Source organism: Phacochoerus africanus, chromosome 8 (assembly GCF_016906955.1).
Source record: "Phacochoerus africanus isolate WHEZ1 chromosome 8, ROS_Pafr_v1, whole genome shotgun sequence".
NCBI classification, from domain to species: domain Eukaryota; kingdom Metazoa; phylum Chordata; class Mammalia; order Artiodactyla; family Suidae; genus Phacochoerus; species Phacochoerus africanus.
Window position 1 is genome coordinate 149,472,175 of NC_062551.1, and position 19,181 is coordinate 149,491,355.

Consider the following 19,181-nt stretch of genomic DNA (forward strand, 5'->3'; position numbering starts at 1 on the left):
CTGCTGGCCTGCTCCAGAGCCACAGCAACACCAGATCTGAGCCACGTCTATGACCTACACCACAGCTCATGGCAACACCAGATCCTTAACCCACTGAGTGAGGCCAGGGATTGAACCCTTAACCTCATGGTTCCTAGTAGGGTTTGTTTCTGCTGCGCCACTACAGGAGCTCCAAGTCTTAAATCTTGAAGGTACCTATTTATTTTTTTCATCTTATAAGATGGAATGCAGACCTGTTGATGAAATAGCCGGTGAAAATATGTTATAAACTATTTTGCAATAATAGAAACCTATTATTCTGATAATAGAAACCAGAATTATTATGTGTAGTTACTGTACTGTTTTCCCCACATAAAGACTGATTTATTAGTATCTAATCTAAGATACTCCTACACTCCCATGTAGATTATACGATTAGGTTCATTTTATGGATGGGAAAACCTGTCCCAGGTCACACTATCAGCATGATCAGTATTTGAGTCCAGTCTGTCCCTGTTATTAACCATTAGCAAATATTGTGCCTTAACCATTCTAATTCCTGGGTTATTCCAACATATCTCTACATCAGGCTAAATCAACATATCTCTAGAGCTTTTACTGCCTAAATTCAGTGTTGGTATTGTTTCCTTACAGTTCCCTGAACTCCTGTTTGAAGAAGAGACAGAGCAGTGTGCAGATTTATGCCTCCGGCTTCTCCGGCACTGTAGCAGTAGCATCAGTACAATACGGTCACATGCTAGCGCCTCCCTTTACCTACTTATGAGACAGAACTTTGAGATTGGGAATGTAAGTATTTCATTGTAGGACTTTATCTCTGGATTTATGATGAAATGTAACGTGCAGTATCTACTAAAGGGGTTTTGAGGGAGCATGGAATTTTTTTTGTATATTTTGAGTCTAATCTTAGACTATCTTTCTGTAGATATCTTATAAAAATCTAAATCTCCAATTTTGCTCCCTATACCAAAAATAGCATGTAGTTGTATAGATTTAGAATATAAATGTATGTTGAATTGTTGTAACTTTTAATTATCATCGAGTGAAATGAAAGCAATACTAAGGAATATTAAGGATTTAAATGTCTTGGCTTGATATTTTATGATTATAGTCTTTGAAGAATTCCATGTTTTCATTTGCATTTTTAATTTGATAATTAATTTGATCTGTTGTTTTTTCCAAACTTTTTGAGTCATGTTTAATTTATTTATTTTTACTCATGTAAGTATTTAAGGTATTTAAGTTCCTTTGTGCATGCTTTTGGTATCTCACTGATTCTGATATATAGTATTTTCACTGTTCTCATTTTGTAGGTATTCTGTAATTTCAGTTTTTATTTTCTTTTTAACCCAGAGTTTTAAAGTTTTGATGTTAGTTTTAGTGCAGAGTAATCATACAATTTATATATCATGTCTCCTTTTTGGTCCTGTGCATGTGTGTGTTTATGTGTCCAAGCACGTAATATTTTTATGAGTGTTACACAAGCATTTAAAAAGAAGCAGCACTCTATTTTCAGAGTATTGAGTTAAACAAACAAATAAACCTTATTATTTACATTATTTTGTTTTTCTATAGTCTTGTTTATTTTTGGTCCTTTTTGTGGGCAGAAGGAGATGATTTAAAGCCTCTGGGGATTATTTCTTTTTCCTTTAACTCTTATTTGGTGTATTGATGTTCGTAACTATTACATCTTCCTTTAGAATTGAAAAAGATCTAAATTAGTCTTTTAGGCCTAGATTCCATCTTGTGTGGAATAAAGATACTTCTGAAGATACCTCTGCATTCTTTCTTTCTTTTTTTTTCTTTAGTTTTATTGGCGTATAGTTGACTTACAATGTTTTGTTCCGATGTACAGCACAGTGGGTCAATTATTCATATACATAGATCCACTCTTTTTTCCACATGTAGGTTATGACAAACTATTGAGTAGATTTTCCTAGTGCTATTCAGTAGGTTCTTGTTCATTATCTATTTTATACAGCAGTGTATATATGTTATTCCCATCCTCCTAGTTTCTCCCCTGAACCCCCTCACAGTTTCATCTGCGGCAGCCCTAAGTTTGGCTTTGAAATCTGTGAGTTTGTTTCTGTTTTATAAATAAGTTCTTTTGTATCATTTTTATTAGATGCTACTTACAGGTGATAACATATGATATTTGTCTTTCTCCATATGACTTATTTCACTCAGTATGATAATCTCTGTCCATCCATGTTGCTACAAATGACATTATTTCATTCTTTTTATGGCTGAATAATATTCCATTGTATGCATGTACCACATCTTCCTTATCCATTTCTCTGTCAATGGACATTTAGGTTGCTCCCATGACTCAGCTATTGTAAACAGTGCTGCAGTGACATTTCGGTGCATGTATCTTTGTGAATTACGGTTTTCTCTGGATATATGCCCAGGAGTGGGATTGCTGGATCATATAGTAGTTCTATGTTTAGTTTTTAAAGGAACCTCCATACTGTCCTCCATAGCGGTTGCACTAGTTTACCTTTTCTGGAGGCTCCCTTTTCTCGACACCCTCTCCAGCATTTACTGTTTGTAGACTCTTGATCATTGCCATTTTGACTGGTGTGAGGTGATACCTCATTGTGGTTTTACTTGCATCTCTCTAATAATTAGCAATGTCGAGCATCTTTTCAGGTGCTTTTTTGGCCATCTGATTGTCTTCTTTGGAGAAATGTCTGTTTAGATCTCTCATTTTTTGATTGGGTGTATGTTTTACCTTTCTTTTTTTCTCATTTAAATGTGGCTTCAGTTACCTTTGCTTGTCCATTTGTTTTCACTTTTTGAATCACTTTATTTTAGATGATATATCTCATATACAGAATAAGTTGTGTTTTGCCTTGTAATCCAATTTCTAAGTTGAATTAAACTTTATAGTGTTGTTGTATCAGATTTATCCTGGATTTGTGTTGTATTATTTTGCTATGTCTCCCCACTCCTGTCCTTGAAAAGTTTGGTTGATTATTTTCACCCTGTACTTTATAGTCATTTGACCTTATTTTGGAGGTGCAGCATTTATCATATTTAAGAGAGTTAATATTGCTCTAATGATTACCTTTATAATTATGTAATACCTTCAGTACTCTATTTCCTTAAGCACGCATTCTCAGTAGGGGCAATATTGCCACCAAGCTAGTGAATATTGGTTCTTAGGGGAAGGGTATAAAAAAATCCTTGCTATCGCAGTGGCTTTCCTTGAAAATTTTTTTTTTATTTCTGCCATTTTCTTCCTTCCTAAAGTTAATGGCTTCATAAATGTTTTATAATTTAAAGCAAAATATTTTATTAGAATTTTCATGTTTTATGACCACAGGTTTCTATTAGTTATTGTTTATCCGATGAGTTTCACTGATCTTCTTTACATTTGTATTACCTAACATAGAATGAATTAGTTTATCTTGGCCCAGGTATTTGTAGAACTTTCTTTCAGGAATGTGTGTGTCATGAGAGTTTTGCTTTTGTACTTACTCTTGCCTAATTTCCTGAGGTTTCTGATCAGTGCATTTCTGTCCAGTCTTCCCAGATTTTTAGCTCACTTCATTTTCAAGACAGTTTTATCACTTCACAGTGGATTTCTTATGTAATAGAAGTATTTTTCTCATTGTTCCTGAAATCTGCACCTTAGAATTCCTGACTATTTACTAGTCCCTCCTTGCCTTCCATTGAAATTGCTTCCTATCTTAGCTCGTCTTGGCAACTCTTATGCACTTTTCTAATAAATGGGTTATATCAGTCTCTTCATTTTGCTGAAACAGAGTTTGTAGATTTTTTTTTCTATACGTCTTTTATTTTTGTATGAAGTCCAGGAGAAGTAGGAACTTGCTTCTCACTGTCCTCTATTTACTGGAAGCCACATCCTCTTTCTTAATCCGTAACAAAAGAATCTAGTTATTTTATAGATCCTGTTTAGTTTTTGAAATAAAGTCCCTAAAATCTGACTACACTTGGTGTTTTCTTGATATATTTTCCTGTTATTTTATTTAAGAACACTTTATATAATAGGATAAAAATAGGTCATGTATATCATTTTATTGTCAGGCAGTGCCTCTAAAAGGGAATAAGTAATTTATAACTGGCAGTGATTTTATGCAGTTTATAGATTCAAGAGATACTAGAACTAAGTATTGAATTGTTTTCTAGCTACTCTAGTAGGCACTGGGCAAGCATGGATAAAAGGACAGTCTTTATTTTCAAGTAGCTTAGCATCTACTGTGGGAAGAGATGAAAAGGTAATGTTTCACTAATAATAGTAATAAGACCTACCTCAGATGGTTTTGTGAGGGTTATATAAGTGAAGGAAAATACTTATCTCAGTAACTGGCTCTGAGCAAATGCTTAATAAGTGTTTGCTGTTAATATAATGCGAGGTAAGCATAGGGGACTGAGTACGCATAGAAAAAAATAGCTTATGCTCTCAGGAATGGGTTTTCAGGAAGAGGAGATCCTGAAACTAAGAGTGAAGAATTGTCCAGCGGATGGATAAAGTAGATGGAGAGAACTGTGTTGGTAAATGGCATAAACATAAATTAGAAAGGCATGGAGATGAGAGAAGGAAACAGGCAAACAAAGAAGGCTGTTGGTTTTTTTTTTTTTCCTAGATATCTTAATTGTTATGGCTTAGAGAGTAATAAGAGATGAAGTTGTAATTGAAAGTCTAGGAGTTCCTTTCGTGGCTCAGTGGTTAACAAATCTGACTAGTATCCTTGAGGACGTGGGTTTGGATCCCTGGCCTTGCTCAGTGGGTTAAGGATCCAGCATTGCTGTGAGCCGTGGCATAGGTCACAGGCAAGGCTCGGATCTGGTGTTGCTGTGGCTGTGGTGCAGGCCAGCAGCTACAAGCTCTGATTCGACCCTTAGGAACTTCCATATGCTGCTGAGGGCGTGGCCCTAAAAATATGAAAAAAGAAAAAAAAAAGTCTAGACCAAGCTATCATATGGCAGATACTTCTTTGTCACTATACTCTCAGTTCACTATATTCTCAGTTCCCACCATATAATTTGACATATTTACCGAGTCAAATATTTGAATTTTATCCTCAAAGCTATGAGCAGCAGGAATTCCCATTGTGGCTCAGCAGGTTAAGGACCCGTTGTTGTCTCTGTGAGGATGCAGGTTTTATTCCTGGCCTTGCTCAGCGGGTTAAGGATCTGGCATTGCCACAAACTATGATGTAGGTTACAGATGCAGCTCAGATCCAGTGTTGCCATAGCTGTAGAGTAGGCTGCAGCTGCAGCTCCAATTTGACCCCTGCCCTGGGAACTTCCTGTGCCACAAGTACAGCCGTTGAAAGAAATGGAAAAAAGAAAAAAGCTATGAGCAGCCATTGGAGTATTTTAAAGAGAGGAGTGATGCCTTCAGATTTATATTTTACAGAAATTCCCCTGATAATGCTGGGGAATAAAAGGGCAGAAAGATTGATTAGGAAGTTTTTTCAGTAATCCAGGTAAGAAATGATAAAGGTGTAAACCAAAGCAATAGCATTGGGAGTGGGGAAAGAACAGATTGGAACAGATTGGAGGATGGTGTTGATTGGACTTATTGTAAGAATAATGAGGAAAATGACTCTGGAATGATTCCTAGAGTTTTGGCTTGAACAACTGACTCTAGGAATAGTAGCACCATTTATTTAATCAATAGGAAAAGAAGGTATTTTAGAAGTGTTAAAATTGAGGCATCCATGCGACATTCATAAGGAGCCATCTAGTAAAAATATAATAGTTTAGAGCTCTAGAGAGAAATAATGAGCTGAAGACATAGACATGTATCTATACTGGTTGAAAGCAAAGAAATGGACAAGGCTCTTTAGAATATGACAAGTGAAAGATTTCTTGACTGAATCTTTGGTAACACTGATACTTAAGGACAATCGAGGAATAAAGGAGACAGAAAAGGAATAGATAAAGAATAAGAAAATCAGGATAAAGTGGTACCGCTGAAGGTAAGACAGGCAATTTTCAAGGAAAAAGTAAATGTATTTAAATATACAGCAATGTCAAGTAGAATATTGACAAAAGGTATCTTGGATTTGGCAATTATAGGTTATCACTGACAACCTCTTAAGAGTGCTTTCATAGTGGGGGATGGTGGGACAGAAATGAATTTGTAGAAAAAAAGAAGACTGTAAACTCTTAGAGGCATCACTCCAAAGATTCTGCCTTTAAGTTACTTTATACGGGATGTGTAAGGTTACTTCGATCGTAGCAATGGACCTAATGAAAGGGGCTAGAGTGTCAGGACCACACCTAACACATAAGAGTTTTGTGAGAACAGTCAAAAAGTTCTCTAACTTATCCGTAAAAATGGTGTTACTATTAATAGCATTTACCTCATAATAGATGAATTAGGTAAAAGTCTAGGCACAACGTCTAATTCAAGCCTAACATAACTTTTTATTCACTCTGTTTTGTAGCCTCTTACTACAGCAAGATTCTAAGTTTTATGTCCTTTTTAAAAATACTATTTCAATATATACATTCATTACTTTCTCAGAAATATTTTGCTTAGAATGTTTTGTTTTTTTTTTTAACTGATCTTTTCTTTTTAGGAGTGAAAAAAAAAACCATGGGCTTTTTGCCTTTAAGATTTTTTTTACATTAAATGTTTACCTGACAATCTCTCTGTTACAGAACTTCGCCAGGGTTAAAATGCAGGTAACCATGTCACTGTCTTCCTTGGTGGGCACGTCGCAGAATTTTAACGAGGAATTCTTAAGACGTTCTCTAAAGACTATACTGACATATGCTGAAGAAGATCTGGAATTGAGAGAAACGACATTTCCTGATCAGGTCAGAAATACTACGTTTTAGAGCATAAATTGAAAAACAGACATCGTAAATAGGCACTTTCCAAAATGTTAAATCAAACTCTGGTTTTTACTGGAGGAACCTACATGTATCATAGCATAACATAGATAGCGCTGAATATTTTTGTTTCAATAAGCCACCCTTCCTTCTCAGAATGATAAATACCTTTGGTGTTTAGTTCTGTGCATTTGTACCAAAGAGAACGGTATACTTAGGGAGTATAGACAAACAAAAGGCTTTATGGTGAAACAGTATTCCCACTTTTCTTCCTTTTCTTTTCTTTTTTATTGTTTAGTATTCCCACTTATTTATGAAACAGTGATTTGCCTTAAAAAACTGAAGTTTTTACAAACTACATTTTGGAAAATATGAAACATAAGAGAGAATTTCCTTTTCCTTCCTCCTGTGCTATCTCCCTATAATTATTCTCTTTCTACTTAGAGCTCTACTTGTTTCCAGGTGCGAGAACGGAAAAAAACAGTCTGCCAAGGAACTTGCGGAAAGTTTGCTGTCTGGCAGCCAAAATATACCAACATATACACACTCTTGAGAGGGATAACAAAATCATACTATTTGTTTTGAAATCTTTAGATGCTTATCTAAAATACCGTCCACACTCATTTAGTAATTGTGAATGAATGACAATTGAAGAATGTTTTTCGTAACAATTCTCTGTTACAGGTCCAAGATTTGGTTTTCAATCTCCACATGATCCTTTCTGATACTGTTAAAATGAAGGAACACCAGGAGGATCCTGAAATGCTGATTGACCTGATGTACAGGTAGCATTTGTTTGATTCACTTATACCTTGTATAATGGACTTAAATTAGTAAGATGCACGGAAAACATGGGATTAAAAAAATACAAAAATTGTCATTTTCTAATGGTAATTGAAAAGTCAGAATGTGGTTTTTTTCAGATCCCTGTGTCACTTCCTCTTTTCAGAACGATGAATAATCGTTTGGTATGTTCACTGGCTAACAAAAACAAGAGGATTTTTAATAATAATGATAACATATTTAACAACTTGGCGCCCTGGGCTCTAGACTTCCTAGGAAGGCCCAAGACTCATATTTTAAATGTAAAAGTCAATTCTTTAGGAATAAGATACAGTGTATTGTTTTACTACATTAGTTTCCCTGATTTTAAATATGGTTATGCCTATAGGATAATATTTGTAGGGACATAGTTTGTGTTTTCTAATTCCTGGTGTATCTTGAAAGGTGTAAGTAGAACTTGACTTTTCTTTGCCATATAACCTTCTTTTTTTACAGTTTTGGTGTTCTTTAAAGGCACAAATAAAACAAGTATTTTCTTTAAAGATGATATTTTATAAATCTTTTATATTTTTTTCCTTGAATATAAAACTTGTTTATGTTCCCTTAATGAAGACGTAAATTCCCAGTTTTTCTCTTACTGATTGTTTCCTCAGTGGCCAAATTTAATATAAATCTTTTTTTAGGCACCCCCACCATGCAAAAAACTAATATTACCATTTCATGGGCCCACAGTTATTCCTCTAAGCATACTCAAAAGACGTTTTCACACCACTCAAAAATTTGTCTGATTAGCTTGTATGCAGTGACACTGAACAAGCAATCTGGACAACTAAGACTGAATAAGTAAACACTCAACAAGCAATGTGAAATCCCTTTCAGCCCGGGAAGCACATGCTAATTGAGAAGAATTTCTCTTCTAATTAGAATTGCCAAGGGCTACCAGACCTCTCCAGACCTGCGACTGACCTGGTTGCAGAACATGGCTGGCAAACACTCGGAACGCAGCAATCACGCAGAAGCTGCCCAGTGCCTTGTTCACTCAGCAGCGCTTGTTGCTGAATATCTGAGCATGCTCGAGGACCGGAAATATCTTCCTGTGGGATGTGTAACATTTCAGGTAGGAAACTGCCAGATTTATAGTCAATCAAGGTATGTCCTTTTTTGGATTTAACTTTTCTTACTAGTGTTAGATTGATTCAGCTCGTAAAGCTCGTAAGGAAAGCGTAGAGACTGAAGGTGGTGGTTCACAAGTGAAATTAAACATATCACTGTCACTTTCATTAATATGTTTCTAAAGAGTATTCCTTGTTAATGTGTTTCTAAAGAGTATTGTTAATTCTCTTTCCGTGTTTTCTTACCTCTGAATTATCAGTGCTGTGCATATTTATTCTTTTTGCCTCAACTGCTGTGAACTTTGGAGCATCTATATAATACATTCAAAATACTGAGAATCAGAACTGAGTAGAAACTCTTTTTTTAATTTTTTTTTTATTTTTAGGGCTGCACCCAAGGCATATGGAAGTTCCCAGGCTAGGGGTCAAATCGGGGCTACAGCTGTCGTCCTACACCACAGCCACCGCAACACCAGATCCAAGCCACTGAGCGAGGACAGGGATCAAACCCGCGACCTCGTGGTTCCTAGTCGAATTTGTTTCCTGCTATGCCACCACAGAAATTCCTAAGTAGAAACTCTTAAATGGCTTTATTTAACATAGCGGATAAACCAATATTCTCCATTCCCTGTATAAAATATGCTAATACATGACCAGAGATGGCACTTTACCCTCTAATATAGTTACATACCTCTCACCCACTAGTGAATTCTTTGCTTACCAAGAGTCAGTTATGCTTCTCTTTTCTTTGAAATCTGTTAATGCCAGTTTAGGACGTTACAGAATTTAATGAAATATTAATGTCCTCTGATAAATCTAAATGCAGAAAGAAAGTCAGTTATTGTTTCTGTGAAAACTAAGTTGAATATTTTGCAAAGATTTGATAAAAGTGAGTCTGCAAAACAGTTCCTCTTGAATTAATTTTGGATTGGACAAATACAAAAAGATTGGGGGGCAAGCTTCTAGAAATCCAGGATAATTTGATAAATCTTTTAAGTTCAAGTTTTTACTCTAAAGAAACCAAAACTGGAAATCTTAGATGAAGTGGGGGTGAACATTATGGCTATTTAGTCAAGAGAGATTATATGAAACTCTGATCTGGAGACCTATACACACAGGAAAGGCCTTAGACCTACTTCAATAAATTATAAATGAGTATATATCTACTATGAATATTTAGGTTAAAGTAAAATATTTAAGGTATGTGTATATCATTTCCTTTTTAGAAATAATGGCTGATCCCAATATCATTGGGTAAGAAGGTTTTTATTATATCTGAGTTTTTTCATTAACTTGATGTCTATTAGGCAAGCCAAGGGACTGTTTTTGTACCTTAATTTCCCTCATAGGAAGTTTTGGCAAGATCAGTTAAGTTAAAAGTAAAAACTCTTTGGAGTTCCTTTTGTGGCTCAGTGGGTTAAGAACCCAGCATAGTGTCCGAGAGGGTATGGGTTTGATCTCTGGCCTCGCTGCAGTGGGATAAGGATCAGGCATTGCTTGCAAGTTGCAGCCTAGGTCACAGATGTGGCTCAGATCTGGCGTTGCTTGGTGTAGGCCTGCAGCTGCAGCTCTGATTCGACCCCTAGCCCGGGAACTTCCATATTCTGCAGTTTCAGCCTTAAAAATAAAAATAAGTAAATAAAATAAAGACTTTAAGTCTCTTTAGATGTTCTGTGTGGTGCCATGATTTACCTTAGCCCATGATTTTTCCCTTTTTTTATTTTTTATTTTTTGCTTTTTGCTTTTTAGGGCCATATCTACAGTATGTGTAAGTTCCCAGGCTAGAGGTCGAATCAGAGCTGTAGCTGCCAACCTACGCCACAGCCACAGCAGCACGGGCCCTGAGCCATGTCTGTGACCTTCACCACAGCTCATGGCAGCACCGGGTCCTTAACCCACTGAGTGAGGCCAGGGATCAAACCTGCGTCCTCATGGATACTAAACTAGTTGGGTTCATAACCCAATGAGTCACAACAGGAACTCCCCCATTACTTTTCTTTCTACAACTTTTTATTATCGGAAAAGTTATCTTGCAGTGGTATCATTTTATTGTCATCTTCAAAACAAAAAAACTTTTTGGAGATTTATCTTTTATCTTTGCAGTGACTACCCTGTTTTTTGGGGGTTTTTTGACCTAAGCTGATAGGTATATATCACCTTGAGTTACCTTTTTGTGTACATCTTTTGTGTTAAGAAATGAATTCCATTTCACAATCCTTAAACATTATTTTCCTCCTAGAATATTTCATCTAATGTTTTAGAAGAATCTGCAGTCTCAGATGATGTGGTATCTCCAGATGAAGAAGGTATCTGCTCTGGAAAATACTTTACTGAGTCAGGACTTGTGGGATTGCTGGAACAAGCAGCTGCTTCTTTCTCTATGGTAGATGACTCTTGTTCATTTCTTCCCACAGTTACTTCTTAATTAGTAATGACATGTGTATTTATTCTTTCTGCCTATGACACTGCTTTTCCTTTATGATAGTTTTCCCTGAGTAGCTTAAGGACTCTTTGGTAATAGATTTTCTTTCTAGATTCCTTGTTGTTTATTCCTTTTTATCTTATTCTGTCACTTCCTCCAGTGTTTTTCATTTGCTTGTTTGCAGACCAACACTTAGTCTATAAGAGATTTTGTTGGCGGGGGCGGGGGGGGGGAATTGCAAAACTTTTACCATCAATCATCTTCTAAAACCTTAAAATTTTATATATAAAAAAAACACAGAAAGTTTCTGAATGCTTCAAGTAAGTTCTTGTTTTAGTAGACTAACATGTCTTTAGATATGGAGCATGTCTGTTGGATGAAAGAGAGAATCTTCTTTTGTTTTGGTTTTTGTTTTTATCTTTTTGCTTTTTCTAGGGCTGCTCCCATGGCATGTGGAGGTTCCCAGGCTAGGGGTCGAATCGGAGCTGTAGGCGCCGGCCTACGCCAGAGCCACAGCAACGTGGGGTCCAAGCCGCGTCTGCAACCTACAGCTCACGGCAACGCCGGATCCTTAACCCACTGAGCAAGGGCAGGGACCGAACCCGCAACCTCATGGTTCCTAGTCGGATTCGTTAACCACTGCGCCACGACGGGAACTCCAGGAGAATCTTCTTTTGAATGTGTTGAGTATTGCCCTAGTGCTCAGGAAAGTTACGCCACTCATCCCACTGACTGCACAGTGAGCTTTATTAGGTAGATACTGAGACGTTATCACGACTTTTTGAACTTTATCCGAATCCTTTGCCTGACCTGCCCTCCCATGTATAACCTCAGTCCTTTTCCCTCCACATCTGTGGGGAAGAATTGAAGCAGTCAGGTGGATCTGAGATGGGATGTTTCTTTTTTTTTTTTTTTAATTTTCCCACTGTACAGCAAGGGGGTCAGGTTATCCTTACATGTATACATTACAATTACATTTTTCCCCCAAGATGGGATGTTTCTTGACAAAGAAAAGATAGCATGCCGAATCCCTCTTACTTTCTTGAACCATGGTGATGGGGTCACCTACTTTCTGGGACCTTTCTGCTGCATGTTTTGTGTTCTAGCGCCAAGCTTTGGAAGACAGTGAGGCTCATGTTAGAGTAAAAGGGAAGCTTGATGTGCCTTACCATGCTTCCCTCCTTCCCCATTGTACTGTGATTTGGAATTAGTTATTGCTTCTCCTGGCCTTAACCCTACCCAACAAGACATTGAGTACAAATGTAGATTGAGAAGGCATACAGCCAAAATTCAAATCCTGTCTCTGCTACCTTAGTAGTTAAGTCACTTCAGGCACAAATTCCTCAACCTACCGAGTCACTTCAGGCACAAATTCCTCAACCTCCCATTGCCTCACTTTTCTTATCTATTAAATGACTTAATAATAGTACCTAACTCAAGGAATGTTATCAGGATTAAAGGAGTTAACATTTGTAAAGTGCTTCTCACAGTGCCTGGCTCCAAGTAAGTTTTAGTGTGGTTGCTGTCATCACCCTCTCATCGCTATTGGCACTTAGAAGCAACTCATGTAATAATGATTCTGAGACTCAAAGAACATTAGGTGTTGGTCTGCTCTAAAATTTCTTGTTTTTGAAGCCCGTGATTGTCCTGATTCTTACCCTGGATCTCTGTTCCTTGAGTTTCAATTTAAGTGATCTGAGAAAACAGTTTTTTTGCTATTAATGGGATATTTTAATAAATATACATTGTGTGTATATGGTCTTAGTATTCACAGCAGTGAATTTAGATTGAGGTACAGTAGCCTATATTACAGGAGCCCATATTTTACAGTAGCATATAATTTTGCATTGCCTTATGTTTTAGTTTATCTGTTTAATATTAAAATAATTATGGGGCATTTTAGTACAATAAATATATTTTACTGCTATAGCTGCATGATTGCTTAAATATATTCCTGGGAGCTGATTAGAAATAAAAGAACCATATGTTTATTTCCTTGGGAAAATTTGTTTGCTGGTTTGTGAGGTAGTGGAAACTCAATGGCTCTTGGAAAGTATCTCTCTTTTCCTTCACTAGAGCCCCCAATCCATTATTAAAGACAAAAGAGTGGAGTAGCAGTATAAAAACATTTTGTCCATCACTCTGATTTTAGCCAGATCAGTCTTTGGTCAATCACTGACCAACTGACCCCTAGTTGAATAAAATCTGGTGGCTCAGAACCTTGTTATGTTTCGTTAAAGACCAGTGATCTTCCCTTAGGAGAGTTCCAGTAAGCTTTCTTGTGCAAATTTAATACTTTGGGAAAGTATGTAATTTTAGTGTCCTAGGCAGCCACAGGTTATCTGATATCCACATGTCTGTGACTGGTGTAATAATTGAGTTCCTTTTATTCTTCTGCTCAGAATTCATTTCTGCAAAAGTATGTATGCATATATAAGTACACACACACGCACATTTGTTTTAGTTAATTAATTACTGGGTAGATAAAAGAGAAATGTCCAATTCAAATTATATAGAAGTATAAATATGCATATGTGTTTGAGTGTATATTTTAAATGCACACACAAACACACACAATACATATTCATCCATCCATCTAGAAGAGATAATATATTGTACAAAATTATTTTATTAGGCCTTAGATCAAAAGGTGGCAGTGTTTTTTTTTAATGTCCTATTAGAAAATAACCATATTGTGTTAGAAATATTATGAATTTATAAGTCATAATTACACTTTCTTACTGATGTAAAAGAAAGCAATATCATATTATTCTTATAGGCTGGCATGTATGAAGCAGTTAATGAGGTTTACAAAGTACTTATTCCTATTCATGAAGCTAATCGGGATGCAAAGAAACTATCCACGATTCATGGTAAACTTCAAGAAGCATTCAGCAAAATTGTCCATCAGGTAAAGATTATAATTTCTAGCTTCAGTATAAACAGAGAAAACTGTCTACAAGCTTTAATGTTGCTTTGTACTAATGTCAAACTAAATCCCATGAAGTGACCATTTTAATCAGGTTGCAAATGAACAGTGTCAGAATAATGGTTCATGGCCAAAGCAAGACTCATTAACAGAAAATGAGTTTACCTGAAGTAGATTATGATTATCATAATCTTTCCATATAGCTTTTTTCCTTCACTTTTTTGAATTATTACTAGTTGCTCAATTTTTTAAGATTGTAAGTTACTTTTTGTTTCACAGTGTAAGTTAGTTATGAATCTGATTTTTAAATTTATTTCTATTCATTTGCTGCCAAAAAAGTTTTTACATTTAAATTTTTAAAAATGATATGAACATTTAATAAACTGCTAATATTTCTAATGATTTCAGCTGAACTTTAACTGTTTTTCCTAGATATTTTCATTCAGTCATCCTTTGGCTTATTTCTAATATGAAAATAATATTTAGTGAAAATAATGAATAAAAGGGTTGTCATGTTTATTCAGTTATAATAACACGATTTCAGTATATATAGTTCATGGAATTCGCATATCGTCACTAAAACTAAAATAAAAATAAACTAGGTTTAAAAATGAAGTACACAGCTAGCACCTGATTTCCCTGAAACTAAATCCTTGGCTCCATTGAAATATCTGTTGAGCCTCCTCCTCCTCCCATTTTCTCTTCCCTTCCCGGTGTTACCCATGCTATTGTCTGCCACTGCCATTGTCTAAGAAAGAAGTAGAGCATTAGTTTTCCACTTTTGTGTTCACTATTAGTTTGACTTTATTGTCTGTCAGCTTGACGACCTCGTTCTTGCCATGGACTAAGCTGTTCTAGATGGATTGATATAAACTGAAAAACTTTTAACAGTCTTCAGTAGGACTGCTATACTGTTAAGCCAGAATTTTGTTATTTACTAAAATTCTGAAGTTGCAAAAGATTGTTAGGATTCTTGATCATAACAGGTAGGTCTTTTTATAATCAGTTGTACATGTAGTGTTCAAGAGCTGTGAACTACAGATTACACATGTCAGGTCTGGAACATCTAGAGCTAGTAGCTTCCAAGAAACTTTCACCCATTTGTTTCAAAGGCATTTGAGTGAAATATCAATTTCTGCTCTAATTTACCTTGGCTACTTTAGTGAAGTACGGTTCACTTGATTTAGCGATCTAATTTAGACATGCAAATGAAACAATCAGTTGGTTTTCTTTCCCCCAAATTTGTACTTTTTACATATTAAAGTTTTAAAATGTAAAATTCTAGTTTCTGGGATTTGAACAAGCAATTTGTAAAATTATCACAGGTCTTAAGTGAAAGAATATGGTGTTTAAAATATCCTGGTGTCTTCTGTGTGGGGAAGAATTTGTGGTATATGGTGCCTTTCACTACTGAACTTCCTTTGGCTTTTTTTTTTTTTGGTTGTTCTTTTTAAACAGTTTTTTTTTTTTTTTTTATGACTTGCCCTTTTTTACTTTTTACCATACAGAGTACTGGCTGGGAGGTAGGTAATGTTTTAGTTAGTTAAAGACACTAATAGATTGATTTGATCAGATTTCTTATGCCAATGCTTTGCCCACATGTGCTAGCTGTGGGCATTCTGTTGCTATCTGCTATCAACTGTATTCATTAACCAAAGAAATTTTGTTAAAATACTGTAAGTTATGTTAAGAAATTTTTTATTAAGAGGTTATAGGCAGTGCATGGAAATCCGTATGTTACACTAATGAGATTCTTTGGTAAATGAGCTACTTTGTCATCACTTTAGTTTGTTTTTATCCTTTGAAGCATTTTCTTTCATCAACATTTACACACAGATTTCTTTTTTTAACCGTGTTGTTTCACATCATTTCACAGAGGTCGATTTATGTGTTATTGCTCAGAGGTGTAAATAAAAAATACTGTATTTTGTCTGATTGAAGATGCCATCAATTGTAAGATATCCCATTATTTTTCTTTTTTGAGTAAAATATAAGGAAAAAACCCTCTGCTGTGTATTAAACCACAACACACTATCAGTTGAAAGACGACTATCAACTATAGCTATACTAAAATATGGCAAAAAATATGTATCTTAGAATTGATGAAAGACTGTGTTAATTTGATCTTGAGTCACTTCACTTTGAGTGTTAACTACTACTGAGGAAAGACACTCACTTTTGTCATTTGAATTTTCTTGGGAAAAGGGATAAAGAGATTGAGAGAACTTGCAATTTTAATTTGACCTCATATTCTGAAGGTGTTTGATAATTAGTGTTTAATGAAGACTACATGTGATTTATTTTATGCAATAAGTAGTTAGGCTTATGAATTTACATACAAATCAAATCTTACCTGAAAAATGCCAGGAAGAATTAGGATTGCCATTTGTTTTAAAATTTTCTGTAAAAGAAAGAATTCTATAAAATAGAAAATTCTACAGAGTAATTTATCTTTATGAGGTAAAGCAAGATACTAATAAACCAGATTTATTTAAAGCTAAGTATTTATAAAGCTTTCTGCTTTGCCTCTCACTTTGTAGTCAAGTTTATATCGGTTAAACAGCTTAGGCTTTCTGTTTAGTTTTCTGCTGCAATCCTTGTTTTGAGACCCAACTAGAAAACTTTCCACATAATTGTTACTGTTGCATTTACTTCCGTTTCTGAATTAAGATGACAGCTTTGGTTTTTCTTCAAATGAAGCCAGTACTTTCATATCTACCTTAGTTCTACAGATTAAATGTGTATGACCTTATTAATACATAATATAGAACCTTTTATTTCTATGGCTCAATTAATAAGACTTATATAAAGAGACTTTCCATGGTTATCTATGAGTGATAAAGTTTCCTTATGGATTTCCTAACATGAAATGGAATTAGCTGAAAAGTAGGCATAAAAGAAGATATATCAAAACCTCTGAGCAGTTTATTACTAGTCTGCTTGATGCTAAATCGACCCCTGAAAGGTATAATATTCACTGGTTATGACATTAATATTCTATCATCATGTTTATTGCATGGTAAAAGTTGCACAGGCTTTATTTTCTTGTTTATATTCTTGCCACTACTTTCACTGGACCTTTAGCTTTGTAGCTTCTAAAATTGTTGCACGTTTGTTTTTTGCTTTTCCCTTGTAAAACTTAAATGGATGCTTGCATTTTTAAAAATGTGTTTGCTACCATTTGCTGCTTATTTGTTTTGAATTTTCCCTAATTAAAATGCTTTCTGTTTTCTCTTCTCTCTTGCCCCTGGTTGCTGACCCTACTCCCTACTTTTACTATTGTCTATTGTGGTAAGTTCCTATCTTGTGAATATTTTTCTTTTTGACTCTGGGAAAGCTTCAGTAATTTCATGTTTTCTAAAAGCTATGTTTCCTAGCTAATTTCCTGATATTCTTAAAGAACTCTCACTGGATTGAGATCCAATAAGGATAACTTATACACTGTAGAAAGGCTCTTTGAATTAATAACTCTCTCCTTGACTTAGAGGAAAGCCACCTGGGTTTATGTTAGTATTGTGTTTCATTTTTCATTGTGCTTCTTGATTTGGTACAAATTATTTAAGTCGGCAAGGCTTTTTAGGGTTGTTTGTGTGTGTAAAAGATAACTTTAAGCCTTGACAGTTAGCAATTTATTGAAGTATTTACCATGCAAAATAACAAATCATGACCCTTCTTAAATCATGGTGGCTGTTATCTGCTGTTCCAGTTTCAGTATCATAATGGCTGTCGAGTATTTATTTTCTTTTTTCACAAACCAACTTATTTTTCATAAACTAATAAGGAATAACGTGTTTTAATAATTTCTTCCTTATAATTACATTTTAAAATTATTTTTAGAAAAAAGAGGAGTACTGAATTTCTGTATGGAAATTTATAGCCAGTTCATAGTTAGTGTGTATATATTTTACTTTAAAATATCCATTTATCCATTTATCAAATAATGATCAATTTGTATTCAGAAAGTAGATTAATGCAAGTTCATATTTTTCAGAATAATCATTCCCCAACCATTGATAATATAGTCATATGATACTGTCTCCTTTTTTTTTTTTTCTTAAAAATAGTACAACATATTTCACTACCCTAGGGGAAGTATCACCACCCTAGTAGATACATATCATGGTCTCCAAACAGGTTTGATAAGATGGGCTTAGCTTTAAATTGTGTTTTCTCTGCTGGGTCCCTAACAAAAAGTGTGGTACCCTAACTTTGAGATTGAAACATACAAAATAAGTATATCTTAACTCTTGTCATTGTACTGATTGGACAAGAACATGAATCAAGATTTTGGTTTTTATATGCTGACAAATTACGAGCCATAGTTCTGATGCAGTGGCTAGTGTTGAATTTTTATATGCTTCAATCCATGCTAAAGCTGCATGAGATAAATTAACTCATCCAAGCAAGTAAAAGAGCAGAATGAAAAACAGCAAATTTTAATGGGGGAATGCGGAATCTCTGAATGAAGGTCATGAAAAAAAAATTCCATAGTCAAAACAAGTGCTTTTATAGCAAATAGTTGAATGGGAAAATGCAACCTTTAAAGGAGACATTAAACCAGTGTAGGTATAAAACTTCTACCTGTGTTTACCTCAGGAAGGTAGTGAGGTGAAGTCAGATATGTAGAACATTAAGAAAAATCAGTAAATGAGAAAAGACTCCTCTAGGAGGGGGTACTTTGTGATAGTTGTCGACTCCCTAATAATTGGTGTAGACCCATGACTAAGCCCCTGATGATGCTGTACCTCTGATTGGGTTCTGCCCTTCATGCTGCTTTTGAGGAGAAAAAATATGGACAACAAACATTTACTTTGTAGAGAATATTGGACATGATTTCTTTTTTTCTGGTCTGAGACATGTAACAGTCAAAATTGAACTGAGGAAAAATATGGTAGGATATATCTTAGAAAATATATTTGGTAAGTAAACTGCAACCTGATTTTCTTACTGGAATATGCAAGAAGGAGATGCAAACATGCAGTAATAATTACAGTAGAGGACAGTGTTGTGATATAGAGAAGGACAAAACATAGGGAGGGAGATAGCCAGTAATTCTCAAGTAATTATTCAAGGAAATTCTCAAAAATTCTCAAGGAAGACATCAGAGAAGTGAAAGATGGCT

General features: G+C 35.2%; 1 protein-coding gene across 4 annotated transcripts in view; it reads left to right on the top strand.

Moving 5' to 3' along the window:
- The window catches only part of DOCK7 (dedicator of cytokinesis 7), a 225,551-nt gene that overhangs the window by 183,952 nt on the left and 22,418 nt on the right, over positions 1-19,181 (top strand). For 2 of the 4 annotated variants that reach the window (XM_047788826.1, XM_047788828.1), the window contains 7 exons: positions 634-786; positions 6,640-6,798; positions 7,498-7,598; positions 8,521-8,713; positions 10,948-11,091; positions 13,910-14,041; positions 15,568-15,582. In XM_047788826.1, the coding sequence (XP_047644782.1) occupies positions 634-786; positions 6,640-6,798; positions 7,498-7,598; positions 8,521-8,713; positions 10,948-11,091; positions 13,910-14,041; positions 15,568-15,582 (897 nt within the window). The remainder of the gene's footprint in view (positions 1-633; positions 787-6,639; positions 6,799-7,497; positions 7,599-8,520; positions 8,714-10,947; positions 11,092-13,909; positions 14,042-15,567; positions 15,583-19,181) is intronic. The other 2 variants (XM_047788827.1, XM_047788829.1) reach the window with 1 other exon arrangement.